Raw genomic sequence first — 19,976 nt, forward strand, 5'->3', positions numbered from 1 at the left:
GCAGTCACAAGGTCGAATGTCTCAATTATTCGGATCCCGGGCACGGCCAATCCACACCCTGTATCAGGTCTTCATTTTTCACTTCTGGCTCACTTGAACCGCCTCAGGCCTTGTCCACTAATACAGATAAATCTGAAACCATCTCTCTGATGTGGGTGCACATGCGCAACAAGTCGACATTTCCTCCTCCTAAAAAAGCAAAGTCAGGATTTCCAAAATGTTCTCCTGAGTGGATCATTTTCCAAATGAGGGCAGGGAAGATTGAGCTTTTCAAGATGTCGGAGTGTCAGCCAACATCCCTTCGCTTCTAATTGCTCATCTCATACGCTGATGCAGCTGATCTGAACGCATCGCATTATCTTTAGCAACTTTTGTGAGTCGGTCTTAACGCTAATTTAGAACTAGACATTGACAGATATGTTTAGATAGGTTAAAGAATGTGGTTGTTTGAAAAAAGACCAATTCCTGAAAGGCAAGTGTGGCTAAAACCTTCTAAATGGCATCAATGAATCTATAAAGGCTGTTCAATAAAATTAGTTTCACTTTTATGTTAACCAGCAATAATTTGTTTGCCAGAACTGAAGAATAAAGGAGTGGTAGCAATGAAATTAGAGTAGGCAACACCAACTGGGCAGTGAAGCCAGAAGAGAAATGGTAGTTACACATGTAACCAAGGTTCTCTGAAGTAAAACTTACAAGAGAAACGATAGTTACACATGTAACCAAGGTTCTCTGAAACAAAACTCCAGAGATAAACGATAGTTACACATGTAACCAAGGTTCTCTGAAATAAAACTTCAGAAAGAAACCATAGTTATGCATGTAACAAAGGTTCTCTGAAGTGAAACTTACAAGAGAAATGCAAATCAACAGTGTTTGTGTAATTGAGACTAAAAACTCTGCAGTTTTTAAACTAGAAATAACTTCTTTAAGTACGGGCAGGTATGTGGATTTCACTACCATAGCTAGATGTCACATCAAGGATTCCACTGTTTATGCTAACATTAGCTAACTCTGTGTTTGGTAACTTTAAAATCGAGCAGTAATTGATACAAAAAAGCCACCTAAAGGTCATGTTCATAGCTGAAAGAGCTATAATGCATCAATTCAAGTAGAATATAGACCTACATTTAACGATTGTGAACTCTTAAAAATGCTTCCCTTATGTATTTTACTTGCATAGTACAAACCTTTGACTTTCTGACCAGTCAGAAGAGAGTCATAACACAGATTTCTGAATAATATTGAAATTATTATGAGCCTTATTATGGGATGACTATACTCTGCCCAGTATATTCCGCCTAAAGCAAAACTTTAATAGCAAATCCCAAAACTGATAAGAGAAGCCAAAAAACACAGACATTATGTCGTCAGTGGATCCACAAAACACAAGAAGCAGAAGAAACACGTCTAAAAGGGAGATAAATGAAATGTTGAAACTTTGGTACCAACTCGGAACAAGAAAGAAATTGAGGTTTTGATGATTAATGATGCAATTCCATTATGCGCCAAACAAAAAGCACAAGCACTGGAAAATACAGGGGGAAAAATAACGAACAAAAATTATATGTTTATTTTTATTTACATTCATTTAAATGGTAAATGATCTTCGCATTTTGGATTTTGTACATTATTAATCAGCATAACATAATCATTGGATCCACATCTGTAAACCATGGACAATGAAACACATTTTTCTTTCTTTAAAGAGTTTTGATTCAGACTTCACCACGAACCTTTCAGCTTCACTCATTCTGATCTGGTTCAGAGCTGATTGAGTTGTCGCTCATTCAAAAACCTCTTCGGTAAAACTTAAACTTTTCTGACAGAGAAGCGGAGTTGCGCACTTTAAACAGCATCCAGCTGAAAATCATCCATATGTATTTTATTCCCACTTACAGTTTAGTAGACAATAATTCAGGCCATTTGTAGCATTTTGCTTCGAAGCCAAACACAGCCGTTATTCATATTTCCGTTGACTTAAATCTTAATCATCAGGGCTGAGACGAGGCCAGCCACTATAAATCAGTCAGGCTGATTTGAGAGAAGCAAACGGTTCCTGTTGCTTTTCTCTGAAGTTCCCTTAAAACCTCTGGAAGCAGATGATCCTGCCCGATCGGCGCTGAGGCAGCATGGCAGACATCGTTACTTAGCATGCCCGTGGCCTAATTCATTTCTCAGGCCTGTCGTTGTGGCTTTGTGGAGCGTCAGAGCCTCTGTTCTCTCTGGAGGGGCCACAACCCCCCCCCCCACCCATGTGTGAGTGGTGATGCAGGCCCCCAGGGGTCACGGGAAGGGGCCCTCTGTTTAAACACAGTTGTACGCTCTGCCTGCACGGAGCATTCCTCAGGGCGCAAACAGGTGGTAAATTAAGCAGACGGTGACGGATTGCCACCCCATGAGAAAAAGAAATATGTTTTGTTTATTCAATTTTTGTTTTTCATCACTGGCGTAGCTACGGAGACGGCGGACACAAAGGGATTATATCCTCGCCTGACACCCTCCTCTGCACACGTACCCTCCCTCTCCATGCCGCAACGGCGACAATGAATCAAAGGGCCGCGTGTTTGCCGACGCTCCGGGATGGTGCTCAAAGCCAGGGCCTCCCCGCCTCCGCGGCCACCTCTCTGCGCTCACCCAAGGGTAGCGGGTCCCCTCTATCATTCACTCAGATGATAACCAGAGGGGACGGGGGCCTCTGCTCGGTAATTAGGCGAGCTCTAATTTCATTAGCCTTTGCCCTGTTGGTGGCATGATGTGTCAAGTCGCAGCACACCCGCAGAAGATAAACTCAGCTGGAAGTCTGGCGGGTGAGGGAGGCTCGGTTGGCGTCCATTGTGCAAGGATGGTCTCACACTTCCTCTCACAGTCTGTCTCACCAAACAGTGTGCACCATTTTGTAATAGATTGCTCGACCCCGTGCTCCCGTTCTTCTCTCCGGTGTCTATTTAGCTCAGACCAAGTGGCAGAAGGTGTGTGCGGCATTTGTGTGTGTTTAAATACGCAGCATAGACTGAAAACATACTTGAGAGAGTATGAAAGAGGGCCAGACAGTGACAGAGAGGCCGAGCCGGGACGCCGTAACCGAGTACTCCGGCCTCGGGGAGCTCGGGGGAGGAGAGCGCCGTCTCCGCCGGATTCTCACGCTGCGGAGTTGGACGGGGCTCTGGGAGCAGAACCCCGGACAGCTCATGAGGTCGGAAACACATCCCGATTCTCCTGGAGCTTTTTCTGTGGCTGTGAAGACAAATAGTGGCCCCTCCTTCCTCCCCCTCCTCACGCACCCTTTATGTGTCTGGATGAAGGAGAGGGCTGCGATGAATGGCGGGGCTGTGAGAGCTCGCTCTACTCAGCCCAACAAACCTTCTTTCTTCTGAAATTGTGTGCAATTTGCTCACACCATGCATTGACACACATACTTAAACACCCCACTCATTCTTGGCAGTGATAGGGGACGGCAGATGAACGCCGAAAGTGATCATGTTAAGCCGCAAAGGCAAAGAAAAGGCTAACTAACTTTTAAAAATTTTTAAAAAATGCAGCTTTATCATAGAAGATAAGATTGTTTCCCACCATGTGATCCAGTCGTCTCCAAAATGAGCTGATTCTCACACCCCTGCATACACTTAACCGGTAATGGCGCATTCCTAGCTAAACCCACGGGATAAAGCACTTCACTTCAAGCACAGATTAGCTCAGAAGCCGTTGTGATGTTTGCTGCTCCTTGTTGCAATCACAGCAATGAGGTAATAGCTGCTCGGTTGGTGCACGGAGACTCCACGCAGGGGAGCTCCTCGCGAAGAGATCTTTACTCATTTCCTGGTATGAAAATATCTGCCGCAAGAGCCGTCCCAATAGTTACCAGGTCCGGGTTAATTTAGCCTCGAGGTCCTCGGCATTCAGAGGTTCAGACTTTCGGCTTCACACCTGACAGGACAATTGGAACGAATTAGTTTCAGGAGTTGTAGTGGTTGCAGATGTGGGGTATTTTTTAAACCCAGCCTGGACGTCTGAAATAAAAATGTCATATGCTTGTGGATGTCCTCCGTTGGAAACCATTGTGTTTGCACAGGGACATGGGACGTGCTATGGAAACTGCGTCTGTTATATGGAGTGTGCTTAGTAAAGGTCATAGGTGAAGACAACGGCCAGTAACATGCAGCAGATGGTGTATTTGAATCTTTTATGCAATGTTGCAAAAACGTTTTTAAGTCAACTCCCAACTTTTCCTTCTAGTGATCAATGATTTTAAGAAGAAGGTTGTCAGGCAATTCCCAACTTTTTCTTCTGATGGGGTTCCCAGAGATCAAGGATACGTTGTTCTAATTTAGCGGCTTTTAGTGTTGGCTATTTAGGATTCATGAAGAACAGTTTTGAAGTTCAGCGTCATGGCCCTAGGAGTGACGATCTTGGCAGGACCTGACTCCACTTAACTCCTGGCTAATTCAAAAGTGGTCAATGAGGTTGGAGCCAAAAAGAAATTTGCCATAGTTGTACATCTTGGTACAAATGAGTGAGACCAACACTGGGAAAAAGTTCACAGGTTTTAAGAAGAAGGTTGTCAGGCAATTCCCAACTTTTTCTTCGTCCAAATCTTGCGGCTTTTAGTGTTGACTATTCAGGATTCATGAAGAACCATTTGAATCTCAGTGTCATAGCCCTAGGAGTCAACATCTTGGCAGGGCCTGACTTCACCAAACTCCTGGTTAATTCAAAAATGGTGTAACACTGGGCGTTTCAACATGGAGGACTAAGAGGATCGACTTAATTGTGGTGCCAGCCTCAAGTGGACATTTGAGGAGCTGCAGCCTTTGGCACTTTCACTTTTAGTTTTCATCATTGGAATTTGTAACTTTTGTAGATCTCTGCTCACAAGCTAATGTACCACCAGTTCATGCCACAGCATGGTGCATCCATTATTTTTATTAACCGTGTACAATAGAATATGGCGTGTGACCTGACTTTATGTGGTCTTTGACCGGGTTGAATATAGGTAGCTCGTTTGACTTCTTCTGTTTCCTTTTCCAGCCGTCCAAGTGCACGTGCTGAAGGGAGACAAGACGGGCGAGTGGTGGAAGTTCACCGTCAACATCATTTCTGTCTACAAGCAAGGCGAGCACCGCATCCGGCGCGGGGACCAGCTGCTGTGGGTGCGCGCCAAGGACGTGGCCTGCAGATGCCCCAAGATCAAGCCCGGGAGGAAGTACCTGCTCCTGGGCACCGACGACGACTCCTCCGGGCAGAGTGGCGTCGTCGCCGACAAAGGAAGCCTGCTCATCCCCTGGAAGGACCTGTGGGGCCGCCGGCTGAGGAAGTTCCAACAGCGTGACAAGAGGGGAAAGTGCTAAAAGTGGCTGGAGAGGGAAGGGGAGATGGAGGAGGAGGAGGAGGAGGAAGAGGCGCAGGCAGAGTGACACCTCCACTGGGATGAAATCGAGGAAGAGGAAAAGGATGGATGTAAAAAAAAAATAAAAAATAAACTGGAAGATTTAAAAATAGAGAGACACAGGTGATAAGTAGGAGGGATGGGGGGAGGGGAAGGACTGAGTGCTGCTGCTCGAACCAGAGCGAAGAGATTAGTGTTCTTTTAGGAACTTTTGTGAAGGAGCTCATTCCAGTTTTTCTGTTCGTCTTTCAAGGTGTTTTGTTGTATAATTGCAGAGTTTGCACCTCATGTTACAGATACGTCTCAGCCTGACTATTTTACCCATGATGCCATTGTCAGTTGTGCATTTTCCCGCGTCACCCCTTTTTTTTTGTGTCTTCAGAGGATCTGTTTCCACTGTGCTGTGAAAATCATTGCCAAGTGATGAGTTATTGCGTGGCCTTGAGGGACTTGTGTCTGATAAGTTGCCAGAGAATGTTTTTTGCAACAGTTTAAAGTAAAAAAAAAAGAAAGAAAAAAAGTCAAATTGTGCAGTTTTTCCCCTGCTCACACGTGCGCGTTACCTCAGTGAAAACAACTTATCGTCGCGGGAACAAAATGCCACGACGCTCCTCTCCTCGTTCTGTACAATGCTCTCGTTACATCCAAGCCTTCGCTTCGTGCTTCTAGATGTATCGACACGATGTTGTGGTTGTGACCTCTGCAATATAAAGTAACCATACGTGCATACATAGACATTATTTTTTAGTAGATGATGCCGTAGACATAGAGTAGACTTGTCAACCATGCACTTATTTTTACTAGAAGTTTTAGAACATATGAGATATGTTCATTTTTTTTCTTTTTTTTTTTTTAGAGTGGCATCCAAAAACAAAAATAAATATCCCATATTGTACCATTTTAAGCAAAAAAAAACAAACAAAAAAAAAAAACTGTAAAGCTCACTGATGCCTGTATGGACTGATGTTTCTGACTTTAACAACAATGTTCAGAAAAGTCAGAATTTAGTGTTTTTTTTTTCTTGTCTAATAAAAGGACTAAATGTAAGTTCCCAGACATTTGCAAAGTGACCTATCAAGCGAAACCTCATACTGCATGCTCACTATTTACTGAAGCCGACCGGCTAATTGTGAATTACTATACAGTATTCAGTGTTGTGGGAAAATAACCTGTGGAGTGATACATATCACAGATGTTTAACGTGCATCCAGCACACTGTGTCAAACGTTCGACAACCTCAAAGCCACTTTCGGAGGACTGGAAGACTTGGTACTCGACAAAAAAAAACATAAAAAAACAAAAAAAAAAGGCATGACGGATTGTCTACGTGTTCTATAGCTGTATAATATTACTGTTTTTTTTTTTTTTGTTATTGTTGTTAAAATATTAACTAGATTTATCTCCATGTGAACTTAACCAGAGTTTTTAAATACTTAATAAACGGAAAGACAAATAAATGAATGTCAAGACGAATTTCTCACCTGAGTTATATGATCCCCACGCGTAAAAGTACATAAAATACACACATAAATACAGGAGTACACGTCAGTGCTCTGTGCATCATACTGTATTTTTTCTGATAAATTCTCTCAAGTGCGGAAAAGGTACCCGACTCTTGTTCTCCACAAACGCCACGTCTCAGTAATTATCTGCTCATGTTTATACACTCGACTTGTAAATGTTGTTTAGCGGTGTCCACTACAAAAGGTTGTGTAATGTCTTGTAATACTAATATATTATGTTTATCACAAATGAATATATTTAATGACACATGAAACAGTTCTGTGGTGTTTTACTGTTGATCTTTTGTTTTCTTTTTCTTTCTTTCTTTTTTTTTTTTTTTTACTTTTGCATATTTGGATTGTAGACGGCTGTAATGGCATGGTGTTGGTAAGTGTTTGGCTACTGAGCCGCCTGATAGAAGTGAAAATTAATTCATTTGAAATAAAGCTGTGTGAAAATGCAACGTGAGGACGATCCCAGCTCAAATCCCATTTTTAAGTCATTATTTCCTCTTCCTCATGTATAGAACCAAAACGGGACGCGGATATTTGAATGCACCTGTTCAGCTGTAATTGGCAGCTATTTTACAGGTTATGGGTTTTCAGTTTTGCAGAAAATCCTGCAAATCAGAAAGTTGCTCAAGATTTTGCCATCATAGCAAAACTTTGATAGACGGTGGTTTATGGCAATATGTCACAAAAAGCTCATATTTTCTCCTCAAAAATGTACTTTTATAGTTTGAATTTTCTGAGCAAGAAATTATTCTACAATGACGCCTGTACATGCAGCTATTTAATTTTTTCAGATTTAAGTGCACCTGCTCTAAGACATTTGATTTAACAGTGTACATAAAATATTCACTCAAAATAATGACAGACAAAAATACTGTGCGAGATTTTATCATCTTGGATTCCTATGGAGGAACATTAGTGCCAGTGTGAAAAAAATAAATAAATAGAGAAATATTTGTCTCAACATTTTGCATTTAAAGTTTAAACAATTTAGTCATCTTAAACTTTTTTTCATATTAAAGAAAAAAAATCATTTTTATTGTTCTTTACATGTGTAATTATTTTCTATACCACAGATTCAATACATGCTCAGTTTTAACTATTAGCTACTTTACATGTACATGAAACGTTATGTTCGATCCACCGATTAGTTTAATCTCGTACGAGGTTTTATTATCTCTTTAGATTGCTAATAACTGCGTTTGTGTATTAATAAATGTGAACTTGTTCCCTAAGAAGAGGATGGGCCTTAAATGCAAAAACTGAAAAAGGGGCTCATTTCTGTTTTTAAAATAATGATAAAAGCACTTGAGAGATATTTTAATGTCAAGTAAGTCCAGGAATCATCGTTGATATCAGGGATAAAATTACAGGTTGTTGAGGTTTTATATGAGGATATCAGCTCATAAACAGTTTTACTGAAGTTTATTACATATAGACAGTGTTATTTTTAAAGTGCATAAATGACATGTCATGAGGCTGCTTTTTTGTGTGTGCACACTTTAGACATATATTCTAGTGCGCTGCATTCATTCCATATAATCTGGGTACTTTAAAAAAGCACTGTTGTTCCCCCCTAAAAAACTTTTACAAGTTAAAGTAAGTAAATATTCTTAAAATGTATTTATATAGCGCCTTTTAACCACAGAACCAAGACGAGGAGGACGAGTGCTGTACAAGAAAAACTGGAAAGTAGGAAAGAAAAGCAACACAAGAAGTAAAACAATAAAAAAAATGCAAGATAAAAAGAAAATGGAGGGAAACCAAAGTATTTTATTAACCGCATGTGTAAAAAGTTCAATAATTCAGAGGTGTTCCTCTGCAGAAAAGCAACATGCAGGAGCAGCGTTCAGTGTAACAGGGTAAAGGTTTTGTTGTTGGAAAGTGCAACAGCAAGTAAGTATATTTAACTTTTATTGGACTATTATCCTGTTGTAATGCGAATCTGTCTTTAAAAAAGTGTGAACTCTCTAAAGGGAAGTTGTCGGCGTGACATAAAAAATGTGACGCTAATTGCTGAGCATTAGCATCAAATGAATTAAAACATTCTCCTCTGCCAAAGAACTTCGGTCCGAGACCTGCGGCGCTGATCATCATTTGTGTTGGATCCTGCGCCTCCATAAACTTCACCGACAATAAGCACTGGCTGTGAGATTGCTAGAACGCAGGCTTATTACCGAGAGGGTGATATCACCAACGTGTCTAATCCAAACCGCAGATGTTATTGTTGTAGCTGGGAGGTTTTGGAATCAGTAGAAACCCTTAAGTGATTCCTGTGGGAGTTTTACACGAAAAACACACAATTCTGAACCGGCTCCAAGCGAGAGTCCATCTGTCTTGGCTCATGGACGGGGTATTGATATACTGCTCTTGCAATGCCCAGTGCAAAACACTCCAAAGGGGCCAACCAATTATACAGTCGGTGCTGAAAGTTTAAGCCTAGTTCTCCATTAATGTGAGGCCACCAGGATCACGGGTGCAAAACCTCTTTAACTTTTGGTAAGAGGAGGCGATAGAGCTAGGGACAAATAGGTTCGAGGCGCCCTTTTCCCTCGGGGAGATCACAAGAGCTATAGGGTCTTGAACAAGCTCACTATAGGATGGATTTCTCTCACTATGGGATGGGACGGGAGAGTTGAAAAGAGATCTGGGCGTTTGCGAACTTCCCTCTCGGTATGCGCAAAAAAAAAAGATGAAGCTGGAACAACAAACACACTCACACAATGTGTCCACAGCGTTTGGCTTTTGTGTGGACTTCGTGTTGGGCGTTGGGTTTCCAGTGGCAACTTGGAACTTTCCGCCCAGATGCGTCCCTCCGTCGCAAAACCTGCCATCGTCCTCCTCGGAAAAAATAAAAAAACAAAGCCTGGCAGGGTGGCTCGGATACTGCGACATGCTGAGGTCGCACCCGGCTTTGGTGGCGGGGTGTCTTTCGATTGTGCGTTGACAGCTGCCAGGAAATGGAAAGGTTGAGTGAAATGGCTTAAATGTCCCATAACTTGTACTCTGTACCGTACGTCTGCTGACGACAACAGGACAGAAATTGCTCCCCGATCCAATACCGGACTTTTAACATTCAATATCAGATGATCTGAATACGGATCTGATCTTAACCTCTCGAGACATGAGCTTTAGTTTAGTACATTATTATACTAATAAATATGATACATATTTAAATTCTCCATGGTATTTGGGATTCGTAGGACCTTAGAAGAATAAAAACTAAACTAAGCATCATCTTTGAACAAAGTCCTCATATATGGACATGGGGCTTATTTTTCTGTTTAATACAATAAAGTCACCAATGTGTAACAAATTATAAAAATATTATTTGCAATCCTGAACACTGCTGTACAAACACTGGATTACAAACAATTAAATCCCAATGTCCTCAAACGAGTATTTGCTAATTAGTGAAGTTGTAGCTCGTTACTATTGAATAAACTGTTAAATTTACATGTTGTATCAAACTAGAAAAGTTAATAAGCTTAAATAAACAGGTTTCAATCATAATATTGGAAGAGTTTTTGGTCTGGTTTTGTTTTTTGATGAACGTCTCCAGAATGAATCAGCCCGCTATTGTGTTGACCCTTCGTTCATTGGATGCAGCCTTTGCCTGAGTGAATATAATGATTTTTTTGTAGTGGATCAAACTGTACATGTTAATATCCACAATGCATAGTTTACAAATCGCTCTCTGAGCAACTTCAGTTTCCAGGGTAGTGAAGTTCTTCCACAAAACAATGTTTAGTGACATAATTTTGTCAACTTTGATGTTAGCCAACCACCTTAAAACAAAGGAAGAAGAAACGTTGACACCACAGGGATGTGGTTGTGTTTTATGGCAGAGCTAAAATATCGATCCTGTCCAATGATTTAAACAATGCCTGGATTGGCCTCGATAACAATCGGGTCATCCGTAGTAAGCAGTGCTCCATGTGCAGAGTTAAAACTTGCTTTTATGAACTTGCTTTTATGGGTTTTTACTTCACCGTTGGCACTAGTTGGAGCCCTGTCAGCATGTAGATAAACAGTTTAGAGGTTTTAGGTAAGGGTGAAGAGTGAAAACTCACAGCTACACCAATGCTGGGGTTTCTACAAAGCTCCTTGTTCATTCCCACAAAAGTACTCAAACTAACAAAGCCCGGTTGCAGAGCTTCACCCTGTCGTATGTAAACGAGAGTACTCACAGTAATACATACACAAAAAAGAAATGTGTCAGGTTCTTAGCCTTCCAGCTTTTTTGGTTTAGGGAAGACTCGCAATTGAGGCAGACAAAATAAAAAAAAAAAACCCTCAGGAAACTGGGAACCACGAGGGAACATGAACAAGTAAGTAGCAATAACAAAGGAAAAGGTGGGACTATATAAACAGACTGAGAAACCAATCAAACAATCAATGGAGGGAAGACACAGGAAGTAAAGAAAGAAACAAAACACAAAGGAGGAAACATACAGAACTGAAACAGGAAAGAACAGGATTACAGAAAATGTACAAAAATCAATACTGTGCTTGATGGGACGTTGGTTTAATGTTTCTGCTCCAATCAGGAAAGTCTGTGAAGGTTCTTCCTCATCCAGGTCGAGGTGTATCCAAAAAAAAAACTGAAGAAAGGCAACTGGACTTGTGGAGTTTCTTGAAAGCATTTCATCCAAGTAGCTTCATCAGTTGGGTTCTTTAAGAACTTAATGAACTACTTGGATTCAGAGTCGACGATCTGAGGTTAATTTAGAATTTACAAAATATGTGGAGATCCTTAAAGCTCCCGACAATGTGAATAAAATGACCACGGCGGTGGTAGAGGTAGCACCGCGGGCAGCCTTAATCCCTTCCAGAAACCATTCAACAGGCCAGGGAAAGAGAAAAGAGGGTATTTGTCGAATAACAATCTAATTAGCAAGTAATTACAATGTATTGACAGGGCATTCATTAACTCCAGTGTAAATGTTTTAATGACTCCGATTGGTGTTTCATTACACGGCGCGGGGAGAATTATCGAGATCTACCCAAACGTGTTTGGGCAGAGAGCAGAGAGGCCTGTGATACTTAAGTGGATTAGCTGTCGGGGATGGAGAAGGAACACCAGAGAGGATCACAGAGGCTGATTTGCATCGTCCAGCAGCCACAAACATTTAGCGCCGTCATTTCTAATCTCTATTCACGAGGCGAGCTCTGCGCATCTCTGGGGGGGAAGAGTCGCAGTCGCGTTTCACATTTCATTTCAGTCGGGGGAGGCTCAATCATTTCAATCAAAGTATGATTTTATGCATGAGATCTCGGCGCGTCCTCTCAGAGCAGGGAAACTATAAGCAATCACGGACTTTTGTTTTGCACTTGGCCTCGCACTCCTTCTCCTTAACTCTCTGTAAAAACCCCGAGCTCCGCCACAGATGCCGTTTTGTTTTCGCTCGTAAGCAGCCGACGAAGCAGAGAACAATATAACGCTGTGTTTTCTCCGCTGACTAAATGGATTTCTGAGACTTGTTTACATTTCTTCTCACCGCCATGGGAAAGGGGGTCATGTAATTGGGGAACACGGAGCGAAATCACACTCGTAATTACGCAAAGCAACAGAAGAAGATATAAAATAAACAGCAAATACTCGGAAAATAAAACCGATTGGGAGGAATGCGGCGTTCGTTGACGGCCGCTCTTTTACTTCCCAGCCTTCGCTCACAGTCGGACTTCGAGCAGAATGAAGGGACCGAGGCTCGACCACACAAAAGCTGAAGCACCTTTAGAGTTGGGACGACTTAAAGAGGTGCTTGATATCAGGCCACTGTGTGACCGGCGCACACACATGTGCGCACACAATGGAGGAGGAAAAAACCAAAAAACTAACATACATGCACATGCAGACACCCTCCGCTTTTGACAGCCGCCCCCCTCCCTCTCTTGTCCGTCCGTCCACTCACTCATTCACCCTCTCCCAAACTGCCGCTCCATTTCTGTCCTTTCTTTTCAATGCACATGGTTCAAAAGCTGTATTTCTGGCTTACTAGATTGGAGCACAAAGGCTCTCCTTATGTATCCTGGAGAAGCCCCACTAGAGAGGCCTCCATCCCATCGCGGATAGGAGAATGCGCACAGACAGAGTCAGTCCTCTTTTTTTTTTTTTTTTTCTCATTACCATTTCCATGCAGGATTAAGCCACTTGGCTTTTGGGTGGTGTATGCTATATTTTTCACCTCCCCCCCGCCTGCACCTCTCCTCTTGCATTCACATGGTCCGAGTTAAACGACGGGTAAGACAGTCAGCTAATAAACCAACTCTTTTCAGTGTGTGCATGCTGCCAGGACCAGAGGACAAAGGACAGACGCCCTGTCCTCCGGGTTTTAACTGGAACGAGAGGTTTTTAATATACGTAAAAAGACGTATATACATTAAAATAGGTTTATATTGGTTAATTAGCTACATATCTTTTCTGCTTTTTATTGACAATAAAATAAAAAGTAATGTCACCTTCCTTCTCCTGCAGCTGTTCGAGAGCTTTTGCTTTGCTGCTACTTCAATTTAAAGCAATTGTGTTGTAAGTGATAAAATTAAACAAACTATATTAAGTTAATAATTAATGACCAGTTAGATCTAGATAATAGGTCTTCAACAGGGGGTCCATGACCCCTAGGGGGTGCAGAAAGGGTCGCAAAATCTTGGTTGATTAGACATTTTGTTTATATTTATTTTAATTTTACCCCACAAATTTAGGGAGAAGGGATAATGGATAGCTTCATATTGAATGCAAAATGATAATAATAATGTATAGGCTGTGTTTAATATAAAACACAGGGGGGTCCCTGTTTAATGTCTCCATCACTTTGAGGGTCCATTGGCCTGAAAAACATTGAAGACCCCTAAACGAGCTAGACTCAAAAATCATCCAATATTAACTGGTTCACTATAGAGTGCTACTGTAAAATATTCTACTCAGTCTGCATTATGGTCTAGAACACCATTTATTTATTTATTTTTTCATCAAATCTCAATAGCTGCCTCCAAAATCCAGAAAAACTAAACCTCCTTTTGACTTAGTTCATGTTTGTTTTTAAGAACATTTTAATTTTTTCTCATGACATAAGAAATTTGACAAAATATTGAGAAAAGACAGAAAATCTGTTTTCCCTCTTCATTGCCTCCCTCCCCCCCCCTCCCCCCATTTTCCCTTCGCCCTTCCAACCCTCCCTTCCTCCTCATGTGAATACATTAATATCTGAAAGTGTTGGCTCCGACCAAAAATACTCATGGGCTAAACAAAGTGCAGAGTGACTTTCGGGGTCTGGGATCTTCAAATAAACCCTGCCTGGGTGTCATGGGGACCAGGAAGTGGAATTAACTGCTATATTAGCTGACCTTCATCTTGTTGTTTGTCCCAACCTGCCTGGCTGGGCCCCGGTCTGGACCGTAACCACGGCCTCCGGGCCCAACAATGTGGGCATTTCCCTGAGCGAGGAAAAAAAAAAAAAAAACACAGGACTCGGGGGTTTACTGAGCAAACAAGATGAGCCCTGCCAAACACTTCTCGCTCCCACATTTCACAATCGCTTTCTATATCGCCATTTCTCCTTCTTTGCTCTCGCACATCCATGGAGCTCTAAAAGGCCTGGAGACAGTTCTGGGTCGAGTGTGAGACTGTAGATGTAGGAAAACACAGCGCTGACCTGTGTTCAGGTTTAGAGCCTGGAAAGCCCTTCAAATTGACGAGGTAGACCGATAACTCTCAGGACGTCGCGCTTTAGTTCCCAGAGAGGCTGTGAGGTAAATGTGAAACATTTTCTGAGAAGCACTGGCGTCGTTAGGCCTATCTTAGGGTGACTGAAGCCTCTCTTAAACATTCTTAAACCCCCCGAATTAATTTGGCGTTGCTTTATTTATTTATGTTTACAAAAAATCAATGTAAAGTGGTTAGAATTTGAGTTTTAACAAATAATTATATATTTACCTGGTCTTCCCAGTGGTTTGCTGGGATAATAACAACAATAAATACATTTTCAGTCTTTGTTAACTATTTGTGAAATACTGTGTCATGTTCGCTTACATGTTACATGTTCCTAGGGGCTAAACCTCCCTTCTCCTAAAAACCTAGTGATGCCCCTGCTGATTAGATTCCCCCTAATCACACACCGGAAATCCTGAAAAGATACCTTTTAAGTATCAAACTTTGGACAATTTGGGAAAACCTCTGGAAACCCATCAAATCCAAAGCTTTGCCCTTGACACAAGATGTTTCCAAACCAAACCATTGCTGCTTTTGTTGTGAACCAAATGGCCAAACCAAATTATACTCACAAAACAACAAGTCTGAGTCTTGAATATCAAACGACTATCCTCTACATCACCAATAAACAGTAGAAACTAATGCTTTGCAACAGTGAAGTCTATATTCTTGACCTAAATACATACGCTGAGAACAGAGAGCTCATGTGCTACATACAGTGTGCTGCAGATACGTATAGCCTGTATAAAAACAGGCAGCAACTCAGCACAGCTAATAGTATTTAATAGTACGCCACAGCATGTTGGAAGACGGGATAGCAACATTTCTCTGAAGCCTTTTTGGATTTGCTAGCATTCCTCTACTTACGTTAGCGGATCCCTTTTCAGATGTTTTTACTCCGACTAGTGAATCGACCATTTGCCAGCATTAGATGGGAGACTAAAACGTCCACTTTTGTGGAAAACAGGTCTAAATGAAGCAGAATAAGCTGCCACAAACCTAAAACTTAATGTCCACATATGAGGACGCTGAGTCTCAGGAGTTGAAAGTGAAGTCAACTGACCCCTCTATAAGTCTGTACAACCACTAGTAACTAGCAGTGTTTGATGAGCCGACGGTGGAGAAACAGAAGTTACAAATGTAACCCGGGTTCTATGAATTAGTTGTTTCCAGAGTCGGGAAAAAGGAAATCATTCTCCCAAGAAATTCTAATAAAGCTTTTTGAATCTGAGGAAAGATTATGACCTAAAATGGCGAGCAATCAACGGAGAGGACAAACGCAGATTAGCATTGGTGCAGCTTTTTCCTTTAAACTGTGGCCATAAGTCACTGCTTTCACTGCCAGAAGATCGACACTGCAGCTTGAAATTAACATTTCAATATTTAATTTATTGTGTCACAGGTTTTGTTTTAGCACATATACAACAGTTTTGTGTGTGTGTGTGCGTGATTAGCATGAGATACACAAGAGGCCAAGAAAAGCTGCAGGGATGATCCAACCTGTTAGGCCAAGTATTATTTGATTTGATCACTGTTTATATTCGAGTTGCATCCAACTCGTTGCTGGAAAGCGCATACAGTACGGGTCCCAACTTTTTCTTTTGACGGTAAATCATATCAAATGAAAATGTCTTCATACACTGTGACTAGAAACTGTTGAATTTCTTCTCAACGGGCCGTATGTCTCAGAGGTTTGTGTCTGCTTTAGCCATTAGTCAGAGCGTTGTTCCATCCTACTGAACCTGACATAAAAGCAGCGTAAAAGTAAAGAGGTCCTGCGCCGCCAGTAAATCAGGCTCCTCTCGCTCGCTCGGATTAATGCAGGAAGACATCAAACGGTCAGGAAACAGAACTGTTGTATAAAAACCGGACCTTTTACTCCAAGGATTTTTCAGTATTTCCTGAGAGTCCCCCCTCCCCCCCACAAAAAAAGAAAAGGAAAGCACCACCGCATGAACCGGTCTCGGAGGAAGATAAATCAATTTCAACAGGAATAAAACAATATGAGTGGATAATAAAATATAATATTTCTGAGGTTTGGAGGTTATAGAGCAAATTCCTCCACACAGGTATTAAATGGTGGATGAAGAAAATACAAGACATATCAGTGGTGGGGATCAAAGAGAGGAGATATGAGGCCTGATGGTGCTGTTTGGTGTGTGCGTGTGCGAATACCTGTTTCACAGAGGGTGGTTGGATTCAATCTTGTCTCGGCATCAAAGTGCTGCGGCCATCAAAAGCCCAGCATCAACACGGGGATCAAACACGTCTCAGTCACAGTAATCATCCACGGGGTCACGGGAGGAGGACCCGGGTCAGACCTCCAGCCAGGAGGAAATCCATTTACAGATACCTGCCCATAAAACGATCACACACACAGACACACAAACACGCTCTCTTACACATTCACCTTCAGGACTGTAACCTTGGAATTCTTGGTGTATTATTTGCTTCTTGCTATTTGAATGGGACAACTGGGTCCACACTTCAAGGGGGAACCAGAGAAGAACACACTGGATAATCAAAACTATGTGTCTATAGACCTATTCTGAGAATAACAGTTTTACCTGGGTTACTTTTAGTACTTTGTAATATTTGCTGAGATTGTCTGTGATTTGAATAATATAAAAATAATACAAATAGAAGTGTAACTTATAAAATAAATCCAATGATGTGGGGATGTGTGTTGCCAATTAAGAATTGTGATTTATGTATCGGTTTTTATCTTTTTTTAATCCTTATATTCTTATATGTGTGAGACAGAAGTTTTTCCATTTTCAATTTTTCTGTAAGCCCTGAACATGTAGGTAAATTGACAATAAAGAAACTATGAATTTTAAATGTTATAAAGCGAATTTTGGACAAATGTGTGGTTGCAACGTCAAAATGTAGCTTCGTAGCCTTAAAATTCATTCACAGAAAAAAAAAGTTAGCACGGAAATATGTGGATGACATGTATGGCAACATTTTCTATCAGTGTTGGATGTTATTTGCTGGGGCATTAATGTCGCATTTACTCAAAACGAGCAGAATCTCTTTCTGTTCTGTGAGTCCTGCTAGCAGTTAGCGTGCATGCTAACGCCCAGCTAAACAACGTCAAGTTGTTTTCTAAAAGCAAACAGTAAAAGAATGGAAGTAAGAATTATATCTCGAGAGTTTTATCTTAACTTTGGTTTAATTGAAGGATAGGACCTGACTAATGTGTTTTTTTTTGTTGTTGTTTTTGTGGCGAGAAGCTAATGTAGCTAATCATAGCTTCTAATCAAAAAAGATAGCTATATAGCAAGAAAACTTCTTCACTCTCTTTCTCAGAAAAAAAAGAAAAACTACCACTAACTAACTGATTACCTGCTGTGATGAGAGAATTGATAGATTTTTATTTTTATTGCTGTTTCTATTCATAAAAAACTTTGATAAATCATCACATAATGGTGGAATTACATCCGTGATTTATTAGAACTTGAAAGTGGTCTCTTAGGATTGTCTCTTGTTGCTGAAACGGTCAGTTTTGATTGGATTCAGTTGGTTTTTATTAAAAAAAGCTGAATGTTTAAAACTATATTCCAACAGCAGCTCCCATATCAATTAAACCAGCTACCGAGAAATTAAAGCAGCCGTTTCATTCAGCTCAGCCTGGTGCTCGTGTTGCTCTTGTTGCACAACATTAAACGAGCAATAAAGAATCTCTCAAAGCCGGTTTTACAAAAACTCCTTCAGGCCTAATAAAGGGGAAGCAGCGAGTCCCCCACTGACCTAAAGCAGAGACCATCCAGGCCTCGATGTTACTCGTCCTCTGCGACCAGAAAAGGAAAACAGCTCAGAGTTCTTGAGTCAGACTTTCTGCTCATCCAATCCCGTTTCCTGAGCGATGTGTTGGTGTCTGCTTGCATCTGGACAACAGCTCATGTTTCCATGATGAAACCGAGCGCGGGGGTTAACCTGTGTGGGGAATCGGAAAAAGAAAGGAAAGAAAGGATTGTAATGTACGAGGGCAGCCGTGACTAATGCGAGGCCCGTACGTGCGCGGACGAGATAACCGGCCGTGCCGGGAAATCAACAGGTCCCAGATTTGTTTTGCTTTGAGAAAACAAGCGCTTCCACGTTCAGACTAATTTGACGGCTAAGCCTTGTCCGTGCGGCTGGGTGAGGCGCTGATAAACCGAGTACTTCTAATGACACGAACCCATTAGCGGAGTCGTGTCGGCGCATCTCAACGCGTGTGCATCTCACACAGGAGGAGGTAGGTGCGCATCTTTTTGCACCTAAACGAGCCGTGTCTAGACACATGTCTCCTGCAAATTACCTGCAGCTTAATGAATTAATTCTCAGTAAATAGAGAAAGCCTTTGACGGCAAATCTAAAAACTACACGGATGCTCATAAAAAAGTGTATTTTACTCTTTTCCACAGCTCGGTTTTTGTCGTTTTTGTACTCTCGTTCGGGCTCCTTACATATGGAGCCCTGTGCCACTTTTTCAGCAGCCAAACTTCTCTCGGAGGACGAGCAGCCTCGTCCGACACCGAGAGCAACAGTCGCCCCCTCGGGTTTACTGAGGATGTGCGTGATCCATCTCCGCTTTGATACGGGCTAGAACTGGAGGATGTCACACGCGAGAAAAGGAAGAGGGTGGCGACGGCTTCCGGTTTGGACTGGCGTGACGGCCGGTGACAGACGCGTTCCCCTGGAATTTCTCATGGAGTTTTCTCACCACATCACCGCTGAAGATTGCAGCCCGTGTGTCGGGTAGAGATGGGAAACATGCCCAGGCCGGACTGTCACGATATCTTTTTTTTTCATTTTGTAGAGGTTATTATTCTATTGCACAGGTTCCTGCAAAGGAAAAACTCAACTACAGTTAAGATGTTTTTCTCTCTCCCACGTCCTGATCCTTATCGTGGTATTTGTCATGTTGTGGATGTTATATTAGATCCGAGAAATGACCATTCTGTGAATTCTCGGTCTAAATAATGTGTTCAACATCTACATGAGCGATCCTTCCGACCTCAGAGTGTGTGTGTGCGCAGGATTACCAGTGCGACAGCTGAAACACATTGAAAGATGGTAATCATTAACCACTCTGAGTAAGACGTCAGATCGGAGAGGTCAAGATACATCAGTAATACGGCTAAAACCGCAGGCACCGGCGTCGGTACGTGACTTTTACTGGGGCAGGCAGATCATATGGAATAGATGGATGCGAGCCCCGAATCCCCTTTATTAGACGTTTTCACCTTGCGCGCTGCATCGGTGAGAGTGGAAACAGTGTCACAGCGTAGATGTGTGTCGTACGCGGTGGTGGTGGTGGTGGTGGTGGTGTCCGTGTGCACCGATTCCTGCGTCCTGCATGCGTGTGAAGCTTGACTGG

At 42.0% G+C, this 19,976-nt stretch overlaps 1 protein-coding gene across 1 annotated transcript in view; it reads left to right on the forward strand.

Moving 5' to 3' along the window:
* The window catches only part of ntn1b (netrin 1b), a 44,316-nt gene extending 36,936 nt beyond the window's left edge, over positions 1-7,380 (forward strand). Inside the window, exon 7 of the mRNA XM_047572367.1 lies at positions 5,029-7,380. Coding sequence (XP_047428323.1) covers positions 5,029-5,348 — 320 coding nt within the window. The 3' untranslated portion in view covers positions 5,349-7,380. The remainder of the gene's footprint in view (positions 1-5,028) is intronic.
* Positions 7,381-19,976: the final 12,596 nt, after the last annotated feature.

This window comes from Mugil cephalus, chromosome 20 (assembly GCF_022458985.1).
Source record: "Mugil cephalus isolate CIBA_MC_2020 chromosome 20, CIBA_Mcephalus_1.1, whole genome shotgun sequence".
Lineage (NCBI taxonomy): Eukaryota > Metazoa > Chordata > Actinopteri > Mugiliformes > Mugilidae > Mugil > Mugil cephalus.